The following is a 14105-nucleotide window of genomic DNA, read 5'->3' as shown; positions in this document are numbered from 1 at the left end:
GCAAGGGGGGTCCCGACAGGCGCGTTTCGTTCTTAGTGCACAAACGCGGCCGCAACCGGGTTCTATGGCTTAGGAAAAGCAAGGAGAGGGCTGAGCGCGGCTCGGGACCGGGCACGGGCGCAGGCGGTCCGTCCCCTGGAGGGTGCTGGTTTGTGTGACCGCAACGGGCGCAAAAGCTCCTCCGTCACCGGTGCTGTCGTTGCAGGGGATGGAAAGCCACGGGCAGCTCCAGCTCCTCCCTCCACCAACCCGGGCAGGGGAGAGCAGGATGGGCACAGAGCAGGGCGCTGGAGGAGCGCGGGGCGGTGGGGAGGGAGTCAGCAAAGCATCAGTCCGTTGTTTTAGCAAAGCGACACAAAGCAGCTGGCACACGTAGACGGTCACTGCAGGACTCTCATCATCACAGGAAGTGTCTTATTGCCATGGTGTCTCTTACAAAACAGCATCGCTAGAGCTGGGGCAGGAGGGGAGTGTTCCATCACACACACACACACACGGCCGTGCCCACAGCAGCTTTGTTTCTACCTGGAGCCGGACGTTGCTGGGAGAGAAGACCTGGATTCTGTGCACGTTTTAGGAGCAGGGAATGGTTGTCTTTAAGACAGACCAGCACTAAGTCCCAGACAACAGGTCTGAGGGGAAACCAGCCCCAGAGGATCGGCTTCGAGCTTGTCCTGGGCGATGCTGGGCTGAGCCAAGCACCAGCCTCTAGAGTGACACACACCAGGGTTACGGTCTCAGGTGAGGCAGTCTGGAGCAAGCAGCATCCTGGGTGCAGGGCAGCCCGTGGGTGACTGTGGAGCGACCACAGCAACGCCTTTGCTCTATGAATTACCAGTGTAGTTTATTCTAAAATCCAAGCGAGGCTACAGAGTCCCAGGTCACCGTGGTGTTCCCAGCCAGGCCCGGCCGTCACGTCACTCAGACTCACACAGGAGAGCATCTAGACAAGTGTGCAAGGCTTTTCCTGCCAGGATTCCCTCCACGACGCACAATAGAAAACCAGAGGGAAGTGCTGGGCTCACCTACTGGCCCCGGGAGCCTGCAGGATCCAGCTGGTTCAGCTCAGACTGATCCAGCAGTTCAAAGTCATCTCCTTCCGCATCAGTGTCCAAGTCCAAGCTGGCCATTCTGAGGTAAGTCTTTGCAGCCCTCTGGGGATTGTCGCTGCGTGAGGGGCCTGGCTGAGGGGCTCCTGCCAGGGCGAGCTGGATCATGCTTCTGGTGACGAAGCCGGCGATGTTGCCAGGCAGGTTCTGTACGGGGGGCAGGCCACTGCCTTCCTCCTGCTCATACGGGAGGTGCAGATCTTCAGTCACTTGGGAGCGGTAAGCCAGGCTCGGGATCCCAATGCTGGTGTCATCTTCATCATCTATGCCAGTTACCTCTGGGTTTATGGAAGGGAAGTCAGGGAGATCCCGGGCAAAAGATTCTTCTGGGTCACTGTGACCGTCAAGGTCTGGAAGAGGAGAAAGAGCTTTAAACACACAGCAATAGCCCAGAGGCCAGGGCAGCACAGCACATGAAAGCTGGGTCACAGCTCCCCCTCCAAGGCTCACAGACCAAACCCTCCCCAGTGCCCCCCTCACACAGGTACTGGGGCTGCTGCTGAGCTCCCAGTTCACACACAAGGAACGAGGATGCAGAACCAGACCCCCCCTCCCAGACCAAGCTGCACCGTGTCCCTGCAGGCAGGGACTGGCAGAGCTGGATCTGCCTGTGAGAGCAGTCCTAACTGCTCACTAAAGCACCACAGGAATGAAGGAAGCTCCATCCTGAAAAAAAACAGGTACTGGCATCTCATCTTAGGCAGCAAGGGAGACATCAAAGAGGCAGACCTCAAGGCCAGAAGGCAATGCATCCTCCCTCTGACCCGTCACACTGGCGCCTGCTCAGCATTCCACACCTTCCAGAAGCTGCCCCATTCCCTCTCACCTTCTGACCCCTCTGTCAGCGGAGTCTGGCCCCTCGAAAGGTTGAACATCCCATTCTCCGTGTAGGAAACCTCAGCATCCGAATGCTCTGAGTCGGAGATGGTGAGCTCCTTGGCTACCACGGAGTCATCCAGCTTTCAAAGAGGAGATAACACTGAAAACATCACTACTGGGAAGCTTATTCCTGTGCCTCAAGACAAAACACATGATCCATCCACCTCCAGTGAAAGCCAACCCTCATGGAGGCTCATTTCACACTGTACAGCCCAGCCTAGGAGACTGTAGTTGGTACGAGCAGCTCTGGACATATCTGAGCGAGACAGAATAAGACAGACCATTCTCAAAGGAGAATATCCTCATCTGATCTTCCACAAGAACTCAACTACAATGTGCTGGATACGTGCCCGCTCACTACATGTCCACACCACACAGTGAGTTTATTGTATTCAGCTGCTGCTGTTACCTTAGGACAGAAGGCAGCAAGTTCCTCCTCACTGTCACTCCCATCATCCACAGCCTCCTGGTTCAGGGATCGGTGACGCACTGCCAGAAACCAGAGTCAAAGCTCAGGGCTGCTGCTGGGACAGGGCTCTGTACAGGACCAGCCTTGTGCCAAACACAAAGCCCCTTAATCTGGCAAGCTTGGGCATGACCCAGCACAGCATGCTTTGCTCCACAGCACAGCAACGTGATCACTTCCAACTTGGGCTGCTGCACATCTTTTGCTGAGATGAACGTGTCTGGCAGCTGCCTTGCACTGAACCCTCCCTCTGTTTTCAGTGCAACACAAGATGGAACACACAGCTCTGGCAGCTGAGGAATGGAGCAGCTCAGCACCATGAGGAGCTGGCACTGGGAGGTGTCAGCGCTTGCTGGGAGCTGCTGGGAGGCAGAGATGCTTTGCCTCCTTCCCTGAGGGCACTGGAGCGGCTGCATGCTGCAGCCCAGCCCACTCCAGGCTCCCCTCATGGGCTGTTTCAGGTACTGAGGATCAGTGTCTGAAGGGTCACAAACACAGCACGGGAACTTACGTTGCTTCTCCCGCTGCTTTGGTATCATGTAGCCTCGAAAGCTGAACCGCAGCCGCTGCAGAGCTGGCTCCAGCCTCACGTACATGCGCTGCCCCAGTCTGTGGTACACAGCAAGGGGCCACAGCAGGATGAAGAGCACTGAGGTAAGTGGGAATGCACATTAGAAGTTTGCCCAGAATGCAAACATCCTGCCTGTTTTGTGATGCAGAGAATGCCACATCTGAAGGGAGGCAATGCCGCAGGAGGTTGTCAGAACAGTGCAACCACCTCCGTCGAGGCAGCAAAACTGAGAGGCCAACCTCCTAGTGCTCTGGTGTGTGGTTACTGAGCACTCAAACATGTTCTCTCTGCACCAGAGACCCCAGAGTCCCAGTCAGGAACCACCACATTCCAGGCAGAACATATTCTTTCCAATTGTAAAGCCGTTCACAGAAGCTTTCCTTCTGAGCAGGAGAGCCCAATCCCAGCCATTCAGATCCCACTCATCTCTAACCCCTTTTCACTTCTAAGTCTGTACTGGCACAGAGATCTACTTACACAGCAAGTATGAGAGCAAGAGTCCAGGGATATAGCGGCCCAGGACAGCCAGGAAAGTAAAGACTCCACACACTAGAAGGCAAAACTGAAGACAGGGGAGACAGTGAGTTTCCAAAGCAGTGGATTCACTTGGTTCTTGCAGATTCTAAGTCATACTTCTAATGACAGCAAAACCTTCCCAGTGCTCAAGCATCACCTCTGGGACCAGCACAGGCACAGGCAGCATTGCCAAGGCCTCTTGCCTCAGCTTATGAAGAGCTTCCCAAAGCTAGGGAGAGGCTTTGCAGAGACAGGAAGCTTGAAGGTGAAAAGGACAAGGACAGTTCCAGCATGTTACAAGTTGCTCTTTGCATAAGCCTCAAAAGAAGAAAAAGGGGAACACAAAAAAAGCAGCTTGACACCTCTTCCTCACTGCTCAAATCCACTGAGGGAGTTTGACAGACACTGACAGAGCTGGAAACCTACAGAAGGAGCAGCTACATTTCACAGCCAGCATGCCAACACTCGCTTCCTCCTCCCTCCTCCCCAGCCTGGCTGTTCTGCCTGTGTTTTCCATCCCTCCTCACCACTTAACAGCATTGGGGGAGACGTGGTAACCTCCCATGTGTGACTGCATTCAGCCAACGCTGGATGCTACCACGAGAGGATCCTGGTGGGCAGCAGAGGCTCCACACTATGTGTTTTATGTGCTGAGGTCTGTACATTCTTACCTTGCCAGGGTTTTGCCTCTTGAAAATGAAGAGATTGCTTAAGAAGTTGGTCCCAGCCACCCATCCTTCAGCCAAATGGTGGCAGAGCTCTGGCACTCCAAGCAGCCGAGGGTGGACATATCCCCAGCTGCAGGAAAGGCAGGAATTCAGGAAGAGAGCTCACTGCATCGACCAGTGCAGAAATCACTTGTTACAGACACTTGTCTCAATACTTCCTTCTCTCCTCCCACAGCACTGAGCTCCTTAGAGCTGTAGGTGAGGCTCAGCTGTCTTGCAGAACAGCACTGCCAGGGACTGCTCTCCAAGTGCCCCAGCTCTCCCACAGCTAAGGAGCAGCAATTCCAGTCTCTCACTCTTTGGCTTGGACTAGTTTCCATGCTACTGGAGGGAAAGGGCAGTGCAGAAGCAAATCCATTTGCTTTTTCTGCATTGATTTAATCGACTGCAACCCAAAGAATTCAGCACGAGGTCTCTACAAGCAGCTTTGGACCTTACTTCATATATTCAGTTCCTTTGGAGGCACTGTCTTTGGCAAGTTCTATTAGTGCTTCTTAACTGCTAGTCACGAGTATGGAGGTTAAGGAAGAGCAGTTCCTTCTGTACCTGGGCCTCTTGCAAAAGAAAACAAAGTAAAACCTGTCATTTGGCACCAGCTCAAGTGATTTAATCAGGAGCTGAGCACCCAATGCAGCACCACAGGGCAGGAAGGTGTTATTAGTAAGGCAACACCCCAACTTTTCTCAAGCCATCATTAATGCTGCAGTCAGATCCCAAGTATGCAGTGCCAGCTCCTGGAACAAGCTGTTAAACATTCCCTGTCAAGTCTCAGAAGACTTCATCCTTTCCCAAGGAAAGGCTGGTTTCCTGCTACTGGAGGCCCATACAGAAGGAGCTGCTTTTGAGGCAGCACCTCTAACTTAAGGGCACAAGGGAAGTTTTGCAATGCTAAGAAAGCACTCTCAAGGGCTAGTAGGAAGGCAAAGTGTAATGTAATGTAACAGCTTAGGCCAGTCAAATACTTGTCCCAGCTGCTTGACAGGGTCGAGGGCTCCCTTCTCCCCTTTTCTTCCTCGCTCAAAGAGCACATGCAGGTGGTAGTTGACACGGTATCATCACAGCAAACACCAAGAGCAGAGAAGTCAATTAGTTTCCTACCTCTCATTGTCTAATTCGTCAGGTCTTGCCACTAAAATATTAAGAACAGACACTACATTAGTTGCAAGGAATTTGCCATGAGAACACTTAGGTCTTGGGATTTAAGTAAAGCTTTAATGAGTTGGGGAATACCTGGGAAAGGCATTAACTGTAATTAAGAACCAGAGATGGATCACTCCATAACACACTTTGAACGTGTACGTGTGACAGTAGGAGGTGCAAGAGGGTCTCCCTGTTGCTCCTGGGGATCTGTTGGATGCTGTCTGGAAGGTAATAGCAAAACCCAACCGCTTCCATCTCCCCCCTTCCCCTGTGCACACGTGAAGGAAGAGCAGCTGATTACTGAGAGGCGTCAGAGACTAAAGCCTTTGGATATTTTCGCATCCAGCCTGGGACTGGAAAAGTTATCCTGACAAATGGAAACCAAGGTTCTGAGGGAGCTGGGCCGACACTTCCTCATAAGCAGGAATGCTTCAGCTACAGAGCCTGAGCCAAGCTGCTGCTGGAGCCCGAGGAAAGCTTTAATGTCTTCCCAAGAACTACACAGAACACAGGCTCAAGCAGAAAGCTGGGAGCTGCTCTTGCTTGTTAGTGAGGGACCCACCTCTGGGAGCATGCAAACCACACACACTGCTCAACACCGACCTGTCCATGCAAACCCTGTGCTGCAGGAGGGGTAGTAGTCATGAGTATATTAATATCAAATGACAGCTAGAGTAGCTCTGCTTCCTGAAAGCTCCAGACTAACTTCCTTAACAGCCAGCACGACGTCTCTCCTTTCAAAGAGCTCTCAACAGCAAGGCTGGGCCTCATCTTTGTCCTACACCACGAAGCTGGTTTATGATGGACTCAGAGGAGAAATCCAGATGTTTCCCACAAACACTTCCAAGATTTTGCTCTTGGACTGAATGATGGGAATGTGAATCCCTGCTTCAACCCTGCGCTAGTCCACATACGCCTGATGGGTCAAGCTTAGGAGACAAATACCAGTGTCACTAGCATTAAAAGGTCTTTATGTTCCAGCTCCAGGAAGAACACACCTCTTGCTTCTAGACTCACAAAACACAAGAGCCAGGGTTTTAACTATTTAACTCCAGAGCTTGCACCTCTGGGACTAAACCCAGCGCTCGCTTTGCTGCTATCCACTCAAATGTTGCAACTTACCTCCAATTTCAGGCCAGATTTTGCTCTTCCACTGATCTACACAAACTACTACTATGAGGGTAAACGCAACCAGGAACAGCAAGCGAAGAGAAGTCAGAGCAAAAAACCTATGGGGAAGAAACGAAGACATAGTACTGACCAGATCTGCGTGACACACACCAGAGCGGTTACAGCCTCACTCACACCAAGCCAGGCACTCGGAACAGTTGTAGCCAGAGCAAAGTAAGCAAGTGGTAATCAGCATCCCCAGCCTGCCCATGGTGTATCAGGCAGCTCCAGGGACCCTTATCTGCTTGGGTCATTCCCAGCTCCCGGCAGAGCAGCAGAACCGGCGGGTTTTGCTGGTTAGTTCAGTGCTTTGGGATAACAAGGAAGAGAGGCGGTGGGGGGGATGATCAGGGCACTGCAGCACCTCCTGTATGAAGATAGGCTCAGAAAGTTGGGGCTGTTCAGCCTGGAGACGAGAAGGCTGCGTGGAGACCTCAGAGCAGCCTTCCAGTGTCTGAAGGGGGGCTATAGGGATGCTGGGGAGGGACTCTTCATTAGGGACTGTAGTGATAAGACAAGGGGTAACGGGTTCAAACTGAAACAGAGGAAGTTTAGATTGGATCTAAGGAAGAAGTTCTTTCCTGTGGGGGTGATGAGGCACTGGAATGGGTTGCCCAGGGAGGTTGTGAATGCTTCATCCCTGGCAGTGTTCAAGGCCAGGTAGGCCGAAGCCTTGGGTGCCATGGTTTAGTGTGAGGTGTCCCTGCCTATGGCAGGGGGTTGGAACTGCATGATCTTAAGGTCCTTTCCAACCCGAACTATTCCGATTCTATGAAGCAGACACCAGCGCCTCCACGCTCCCCTGAGCAGCTGAAGCACGGCAGGAGCGCGACCTCTCGGGCTGCCTGCTCGGGTCCCACCTCCGGCCGTGACCTGTCCCCAGCCCGCCCGGGGACCGCCACCCCCAGGAGAGGGGCGGGCAGGGCCCCCGGTGCCCAGCGCCCACCCCATACCCGCGTCAGGGAAGCGCGATAACAACACCCCCCCCCCCCGGCAGCCCGCGGCGCTCCGGCGACCCCCGCGGTACCGAGCGGCCCCTGGCACCGCTGGGGAGCGGACCCCGGCCCGCTCGGTTCCCCCCGGCCCGGGCCCCGCTCACCAGAAGAGGCCGTGCACCGCCGCCCACCACAGCGCGCTGCGGCCCGGCCGCTCCCACACGAGCGCGGCCTGCACGGCGCTCAGCAGCGGCTCGTAGGGCCCGAGGCGGCTCCGCAGCGCCGCGCTCACCGCCTGCACCCGCCGCTGCCGCTCGCCGGGGGCCGCCGCCGCCGCCGCCATCGCTCCCTCACGGCGTCAACATCCGGCCGCCTCACGCGCGCGCACGGCCGCTGGCCGACATGGCGGCGCCCTGCCGCCGCCGGAAGCACTGCAATCCTGGGCGCCGCCATTTCAGCGCAGGCGCGGCAGCCGCCGGCTTGTCAGAGCGCATGCGCGTTTCCAGGATTGGGAAGAGGGGAGGGAACAAGCGGCGCTGTCCCGGAAGTTGCCCGCGCGCACGCGCAGTGCGGTTGGCGCCGGGCGGGAGCCGCGGCGGGGCAGCGGGCGGAGGAGCGGAGCGGAGCGGAGCTGAACGGGGCTGGGCCGCGATGCCGCGGGAGATCATCACCCTGCAGCTGGGCCAGTGCGGCAACCAGAGTGAGCGCGCCGGCGGCGGCGGCGGCGGAGGGACCGGGGCGGCGCGCTCCGGGCGGGGCCGGGATGCTGAGGGAAAGGGGGCGGAGCCTGGTCGAGTAGGAGTGGTTTTGATGAGGGCGGGGTCTGAAGTGGGCGTGGTGTAATGGGGTGGGCGGGGCCGAGCCGCCCGGCGTCGGGGGGCACCGGGCCCGCACCCCGGCTCTGACCGATTCCCCCCCCCGGTCCGCCCCGCAGTCGGGTTCGAGTTCTGGAAGCAGCTCTGCGCCGAGCACGGCATCAGCCCCGAGGGCATCGTGGAGGAGTTCGCCACCGAGGGCACCGACCGCAAGGACGTCTTCTTCTACCAGGTACTGCGGGCGCTGCCCCTGCCCCGCGCTCGCTGTGCTGCGGGGGGGCCGCTGCCCGTGTCACCGCCGTGATCCGTGCGGCGGGGCCGCTGGCACCGCCCCAGCAGCCTCCCGGTGCCCGTGGGCTGACGCTGCCCCCGGGCTGGTTGGAGCGGCAGCCGCAGGCAGGATGCTGCCAGCGCTCCTTCTGTGCTCTGCGCCTGTGGAGGCAGAAGCACGAAGCTGAGGTGCTATAGATACCTCCTGACGTAAGCACCCGTTCGAGGAGACACCCCCCCCCCCCGCCTGCCCCGCGTGCAGAGTGGGCTCTGGGGCTCATGGAGCTGCTGCGGGGTGGGCGGGTTGCATGGAGCAAGTGTCCTTCCTCCTCCTGCTCCTCCTCCCCGTCGCTGTCCCGCGGCCACGGGGTGGCACAAGCATGCCCTGTTTCTTCTGCACTGATCTTGCTGCTCCTCCTCGCAGGCAGACGATGAGCACTACATCCCACGAGCCGTGCTGCTGGACCTAGAGCCCCGAGTTATCCATTCCATCCTGAACTCCCCTTATGCCAACCTTTACAACCCAGAAAACATCTACTTGTCTGAGCATGGCGGGGGAGCCGGGAACAACTGGGCCAGTGGCTTCTCACAGGTAACAGCTTTGGTGCTCCTGGGTCATTTGGTGTGAGGCTGAATCGTGGCTCTCTCGTGTCAGGCTCAGGGTGTGGTTTCTGAGATCCACCTCATCCTTCAGTAGGGACTCACGCCAGGGCACCCTGGGCACAGGAGCACGCTGCCAGCCTGCCGTGGTTCACTCCAGGCTTGAGCTGCTCTTCTCTGTTTTCTGTGGGAAAGGAACAAGATGTGGTCTGGTGTCTCTTGCAGGGAGAAAAAATCCACGAAGATATCTTTGACATAATAGACAGAGAGGCTGATGGGAGCGACAGCTTGGAAGTAAGTACATCAAGGGGGTTGGACCTGCCTGCCCTGCCCTCGAGTCAGGTAGAGCAAGTTTGGCCTCGGGCACTGTAGAAGGAGGGGAATGGCATGGAGAGCCCAGGGAAAGGGTGGGCACGTGCGCCTCTGTGTCATAGACCCGACTGGACTCTGCAGGTGATGTTGGAGCTATTCTGGTCTGTTGTGGGGTGGGAGGAACCAGAAGGCTCCTGAGCAGCAGTTGCACGTTGTGGTGTGTGCAGAGATGCAGTTGCCCTGGCTGGAGGTGGTGGTGGTGGTGGTGGCACAGGGGGCTTTGCTCTGCCTGCTCCTGGCGCTGAGCTGCACTTTGAGCTGCCCGTGTCCTGCTTCCTTGCAGGGCTTTGTGCTTTGCCACTCCATTGCTGGCGGAACGGGCTCGGGACTGGGCTCGTACCTCCTGGAGAGGCTGAATGACAGGTGAGTGCTCACTCAGGCTGTCCCTGTCCCTCCCGGCCCAGCCTCGGCGCCCTGCCAGAGCACAGCGCTGACTCAGAGCCACCACCCCCACCCAAACACTGCCTTGTGCAACCCCTGGCACGCTGCCCCGCGAGGGGATGGCTCCTGATACGCCTCAGGACCTCAGAGTCTGCAACTGGCCTCAGCCTCTGCCTTCTCTCAGCCGTACTCAGCAGGCAGCTGCCTTCAGACACCCTGGCTGTGCCGGGGAGGGTGGGAGGCTGTAGCTGTGGGCTCCGAGCTGCCATCGCTGCCTGTTTGAGCTTGCAGCCTCTTGACAAGGCTTGTAAGCAGCTGCTTAATCAGCCTGTGGATGGCTCAGCCTTGCCTGCAGCGCTGTCTGGCAGCTTCCTCCTGTACTGCTGGGGTAGGCACTGCTGGGACAAATTCTCTGCCTCACTGGGAGCCAACTCTGGCACGCAGCACTGGTGACTCAGTGCTGTCCTGAGCTCTGGAGACTGTACAGGGAGCTGGTGGGAGGAGAGTGCTGGCTCGGCGGTGTTAACTCTTGAGATGGCTGGGCTTTCTCCCCAGGTATCCCAAGAAGCTGGTGGAGACGTACTCAGTTTTCCCCAATCAGGATGAGATGAGCGACGTTGTGGTCCAGCCCTACAACTCTCTGCTGACACTGAAGAGGCTGACACAGAACGCTGACTGCGTGGTAAGAGGAGTGTCACTGCTCTTAAGGCGCTGCTCATCTCTCCCAAGCTTATATCTGTATGAGGCAGGGCAGGAGCCGCTCTCCAGAGCTGCTGGGGCTGACAGGAACTGCAAGGTGCTGGCCCAGAGGCAGAGCTCTTTGGGAGAACACTGAGGAGCTCAGCAAGGACGGGAGGGAAGAGCTTCCATCAACAGTGTCAGTTAGGCTGCACATGGGTCAGCGAGTGGGTTCTGGTGTCTGCCACCTGCCGTGGTGCTCAGGGCCCGTGCTGGGCAAGGGATGCCCTAGGACATAGGCTGGGACTGCCCCTGTGCAGGCTGAGGCTCCTCACAGAGCCGGTGCTTTCCTCTTGCAGGTGGTTCTGGACAACACGGCCTTGAACCGCATCGCGACAGACCGGCTGCACATCCAGAACCCGTCCTTCTCTCAGATCAACCAGCTGGTGAGAAGGGGCAGCCTGCACAGGCTTGAATGTGACCATGGGGTGACGCGGGTGCTTACCCCATCCTCTTCCCTCCAGGTCTCCACCATCATGTCTGCCAGCACCACCACGCTCCGGTACCCCGGGTACATGAACAACGACCTCATTGGGCTCATTGCCTCGCTGATCCCCACACCCCGGCTGCACTTCCTCATGACGGGCTACACGCCGCTCACCACCGACCAGTCGGTAATGCCCCTTCCTGGGGCAGGAGCTGCCATGCTCACCCCGTGCACGCTCACCTCATAACATCCCTCAGTCCCCTGGTCCTGCTGTGAGCTGGGGTTGCGCATTCCAAAGCCCAGGCCCACGTGTGACGTGCATCAGACGTGAGCAGGCCCTTGCACGCCTGCTGGGCTCCCTGCTGCAGCCATGGCAGAGCTGACAGCATCTGACCTGACAGAAGCCCCCCTTAGAAACCATGGGAAGGAGCCCAGCACAGTGGCCCTGCCCGTCCTGCTGTCCCGCTGGGCCACCAGCCCAGGCTCTCTGGGTCAGAACACTGTTGGGTGTTGGCATTCGTGGGCTCCAGGCATCGTGTTCTGGGGTTGGGGGGGAACTGCCACCCCTCTCCTGCCTCACGTGCTTCCGTTCAGCTCGTCCCCAGCCAGTGCCCCTCGTTAGGGTGAGGTGTGAGAGGCTCTCACTGCGTTGGCCGTGCTGCAGGAGCTCGCTCACAGCTGCTCTTCTCCTTATGTGCATTCCCCTCAGGATGTTGCTCAGAGAAGCAAATCCAAGAAACTGCTGGCTCTGAAAAGGGTATCGAGTGTGTGACCTGTCCTCTGCCCAGGAGTGTGGGGAGGGCTCAGCCAGGCCCTGGAGCCGGGCTGCCACATGCGGAGCTGTCCTTGCCCCGGGCTCTCCCTTGGGGGCCAGCCCTGGCTCTGGCAGCTCCCTGTGCCTGTGGTGGCCGGTGGGATCGAGCCTTCTCCTGTCCTGCAGCCCCGCTCCTTGCTTGGGCAGCAGAACAGGGCAGGAGTTTGATGGGAACAACGTAAAACGTGTCCCTGTCACTCTGGCTTCACCTGAGCCTCACCCCAGCCCCTGCTGTGCTGCTGGGGGGCAGCTCAGCACCCTTGTGTTGGAGCCTCTGCCAACGCTCTGGTTCTCAGCCTGGCTGTGCCTGTTGTGTGGCTTTGGGATCTCCCTGTCCTGCATGTGGCTCTGCATGTGTGTCCATCCCTGGGGCGAGGGCTTCTCCGTGCAGCTGCCCTCTGCTCCTGTGTGTGTGTGTGTGTGTGTGTGTGTGTGTGTGTGCAGGGCACAAGCTCGTCTGCTCCCTCTGACCCCGGGCTGGCATTTGCAGGTGGCCAGCGTGAGGAAAACCACAGTCCTGGATGTGATGAGGCGATTGCTGCAGCCTAAGAACGTGATGGTGTCCACAGGGCGAGACAGGCAGACCAACCACTGCTACATTGCCATCCTCAACATCATCCAGGGGGAGGTGGATCCCACACAGGTGAGCTCCTGTGGCCATTCCAGATGGTGATGGTGATGGCATGGCCAGCCAGGGGAGAGCATGGTCACCCTGTTCCTCTGTGGGGATCCTGGGGTAAGACTGAACCATACCTGAGAAGTGGCTCCAAGTTGCTCCTATGGGCCCTGGCCTTGTGGAAGGCCCCTCGTCCCTGACCATGAGCAGCTGCATTTGCTGGAATCCACCTTCCTGCAGCCAAATACCCTTGTGAGGAGCAACTCCTGGGTCTGCTGGGACCAGGCTGCTCTGCCCATCACCCTGCTGCCCTTCTCTGCTCTCATCCCACCAGGTTCACAAGAGCCTGCAGCGGATCCGGGAGAGGAAACTGGCCAACTTCATCCCCTGGGGTCCTGCCAGCATCCAGGTGGCTTTATCCCGCAAGTCCCCGTACCTGCCCTCGGCACACCGTGTCAGCGGCCTCATGATGGCAAACCACACCAACATCTCCTCGGTGAGCGCTTCCCCCTGCACCGCGGGGGGCCCCGTCCGCACCTCTCATGTCCCTTTGTGAGTCCTGGGGGTCTCACAACGCCGCGGCAGGCCTGGGGTCCCATTCACCCCGGTGCTGCCCTCCCTCCAAGGAGCAAGCCGGGCTCCTTCCTCCGTGCTGGGTGCAGCGGCGGCCGTGGGGCTCCCCGGGGCGGGGAGGGGGGTCGGTGGCCGCGCTGAGCCCCGCGCCGCCCGCAGCTCTTTGAGCGGACGTGCCGGCAGTACGACAAGCTGCGCAAGCGGGAGGCCTTCCTGGAGCAGTTCCGCAAGGAGGACATCTTCAAGGACAACTTCGACGAGCTGGACAACTCCCGGGAGATCGTGCAGCAGCTCATCGACGAGTACCACGCGGCCACGCGCCCCGACTACATCTCCTGGGGCACGCAGGAGCAGTGAGCGCCCTGCTGCCGCCGCCTCCACGCACGCCGGTGGGGCTCGGCCCTGCCGTGCCCACGTTTAGCACCCCTCAGCGCTGCCCGGCCGCGGCACCGGCTGCACACACACACACACACACACACACACCACACACACGTGCGCTGCGCTCCTCGGCGCCAGCAACCCCGCAAGACCCTTGGCAGGGCACAGCCCCTGCTTCCCCCCCGTGCCCTGGCCCAGGACAGGACTGGGGCAGCTGCGTGCTGCGCTGGGAGGGAACCTCTGCCCATGCGAGCAACGCTCGCTCGGAGGAGGGTGACGAGAGCGAACCCAGGGGCTTGGAACAGGCCTGGCCTGATGAGGTGGGTGCGCGCAAGCCCTGCGGCCAAAGGCTCTGTGTGGCTGAGCTAGTCCTTGCCCTGGGCGGGAGCCTTGTTCCTCCTTCGCCAGATCAGGCCTGGGGCACAGGCTGTATCTATATTTTTGTAGGTTATTTTGCTTTAATAAAGGCTGCTCCTGCACTGACGCTGCCTCCGCGTGTCCCTACGCGAGCAGCTGGGCAAGGAGCAGCTGCAGATGCTGCCAAGGGCCAGCGCTTGCTGCGTGCAGCCCCGCTGCGCAGCCGCAGCTCTGCAGGGTCCTGGGAGCA

The 14105-nt window shown here is 58.6% G+C and overlaps 2 protein-coding genes across 3 annotated transcripts; one reads left to right on the top strand and one right to left on the bottom strand.

Annotated features, from left to right (window-relative positions):
* Positions 1-380: 380 nt before the first annotated feature.
* RETREG3 (reticulophagy regulator family member 3) lies at positions 381-7900 on the bottom strand. Of its 2 annotated transcripts, none has more exons than XM_061477425.1 (9): positions 7679-7900; positions 6532-6638; positions 5368-5398; positions 4213-4339; positions 3503-3587; positions 2966-3103; positions 2398-2477; positions 1936-2068; positions 381-1459 (listed from the first exon to the last, which is right to left on the bottom strand). In XM_061477425.1, exons 1-9 carry the CDS (start codon positions 7855-7857, stop codon positions 1026-1028), a joined length of 1314 nt encoding a protein of 437 aa, XP_061333409.1. In that variant the 5' UTR covers positions 7858-7900; the 3' UTR covers positions 381-1025. The 2 variants fall into 2 exon arrangements, with proteins under 2 accessions (XP_061333409.1, XP_061333410.1); XM_061477426.1 differs by lacking the exon at positions 7679-7900 and adding an exon at positions 6729-6830.
* Positions 7901-8095: 195 nt separating this feature from the next.
* Positions 8096-13582, top strand: TUBG1 (tubulin gamma 1). Its single transcript, XM_061477483.1, has 11 exons — positions 8096-8214; positions 8449-8561; positions 9024-9191; positions 9425-9493; positions 9855-9934; positions 10508-10634; positions 10990-11076; positions 11155-11304; positions 12422-12574; positions 12882-13043; positions 13280-13582. The coding sequence occupies exons 1-11, from the start codon at positions 8166-8168 to the stop codon at positions 13475-13477; spliced, it is 1356 nt and encodes a 451-aa protein (XP_061333467.1). The 5' UTR covers positions 8096-8165; the 3' UTR covers positions 13478-13582.
* The last annotated feature ends 523 nt before the right edge of the window (positions 13583-14105 follow it).

The sequence above is a fragment of the Pezoporus flaviventris genome, unplaced genomic scaffold, assembly GCF_033815535.1.
Source record: "Pezoporus flaviventris isolate CSIRO_AGI_PZ_B2104156 unplaced genomic scaffold, CSIRO_AGI_Pfla_v1 ptg000107l, whole genome shotgun sequence".
Lineage (NCBI taxonomy): Eukaryota > Metazoa > Chordata > Aves > Psittaciformes > Psittacidae > Pezoporus > Pezoporus flaviventris.
Note: the sequence above shows the minus strand (reverse complement) of the source record. Positions and strands in the feature narration are given on the sequence as shown.

What these genes read in the sequence shown, in the direction of transcription:
- RETREG3 (XM_061477425.1), bottom strand. Translation starts at nt 7,857, where the DNA reads ATGGCGGCGGCGGCGGCGGCCCCCGGCGAGCGGCAGCGGCGGGTGCAG. An exon ending in CTTGCTCTCATACTTGCTGT is followed by an intron (nt 3,104 to 3,502) that starts GTAAGTAGATCT and finishes CACTTACCTCAG; the next exon opens with TGCTCTTCATCCTGCTGTGG. An exon ending in AAAGCAGCGGGAGAAGCAAC is followed by an intron (nt 2,478 to 2,965) that starts GTAAGTTCCCGT and finishes GGTTTCTGGCAG; the next exon opens with TGCGTCACCGATCCCTGAAC.
- TUBG1 (XM_061477483.1), top strand. Translation starts at nt 8,166, where the DNA reads ATGCCGCGGGAGATCATCACCCTGCAGCTGGGCCAGTGCGGCAACCAG. An exon ending in GGGCCAGTGGCTTCTCACAG is followed by an intron (nt 9,192 to 9,424) that starts GTAACAGCTTTG and finishes TGTCTCTTGCAG; the next exon opens with GGAGAAAAAATCCACGAAGA. An exon ending in ATGGGAGCGACAGCTTGGAA is followed by an intron (nt 9,494 to 9,854) that starts GTAAGTACATCA and finishes GCTTCCTTGCAG; the next exon opens with GGCTTTGTGCTTTGCCACTC.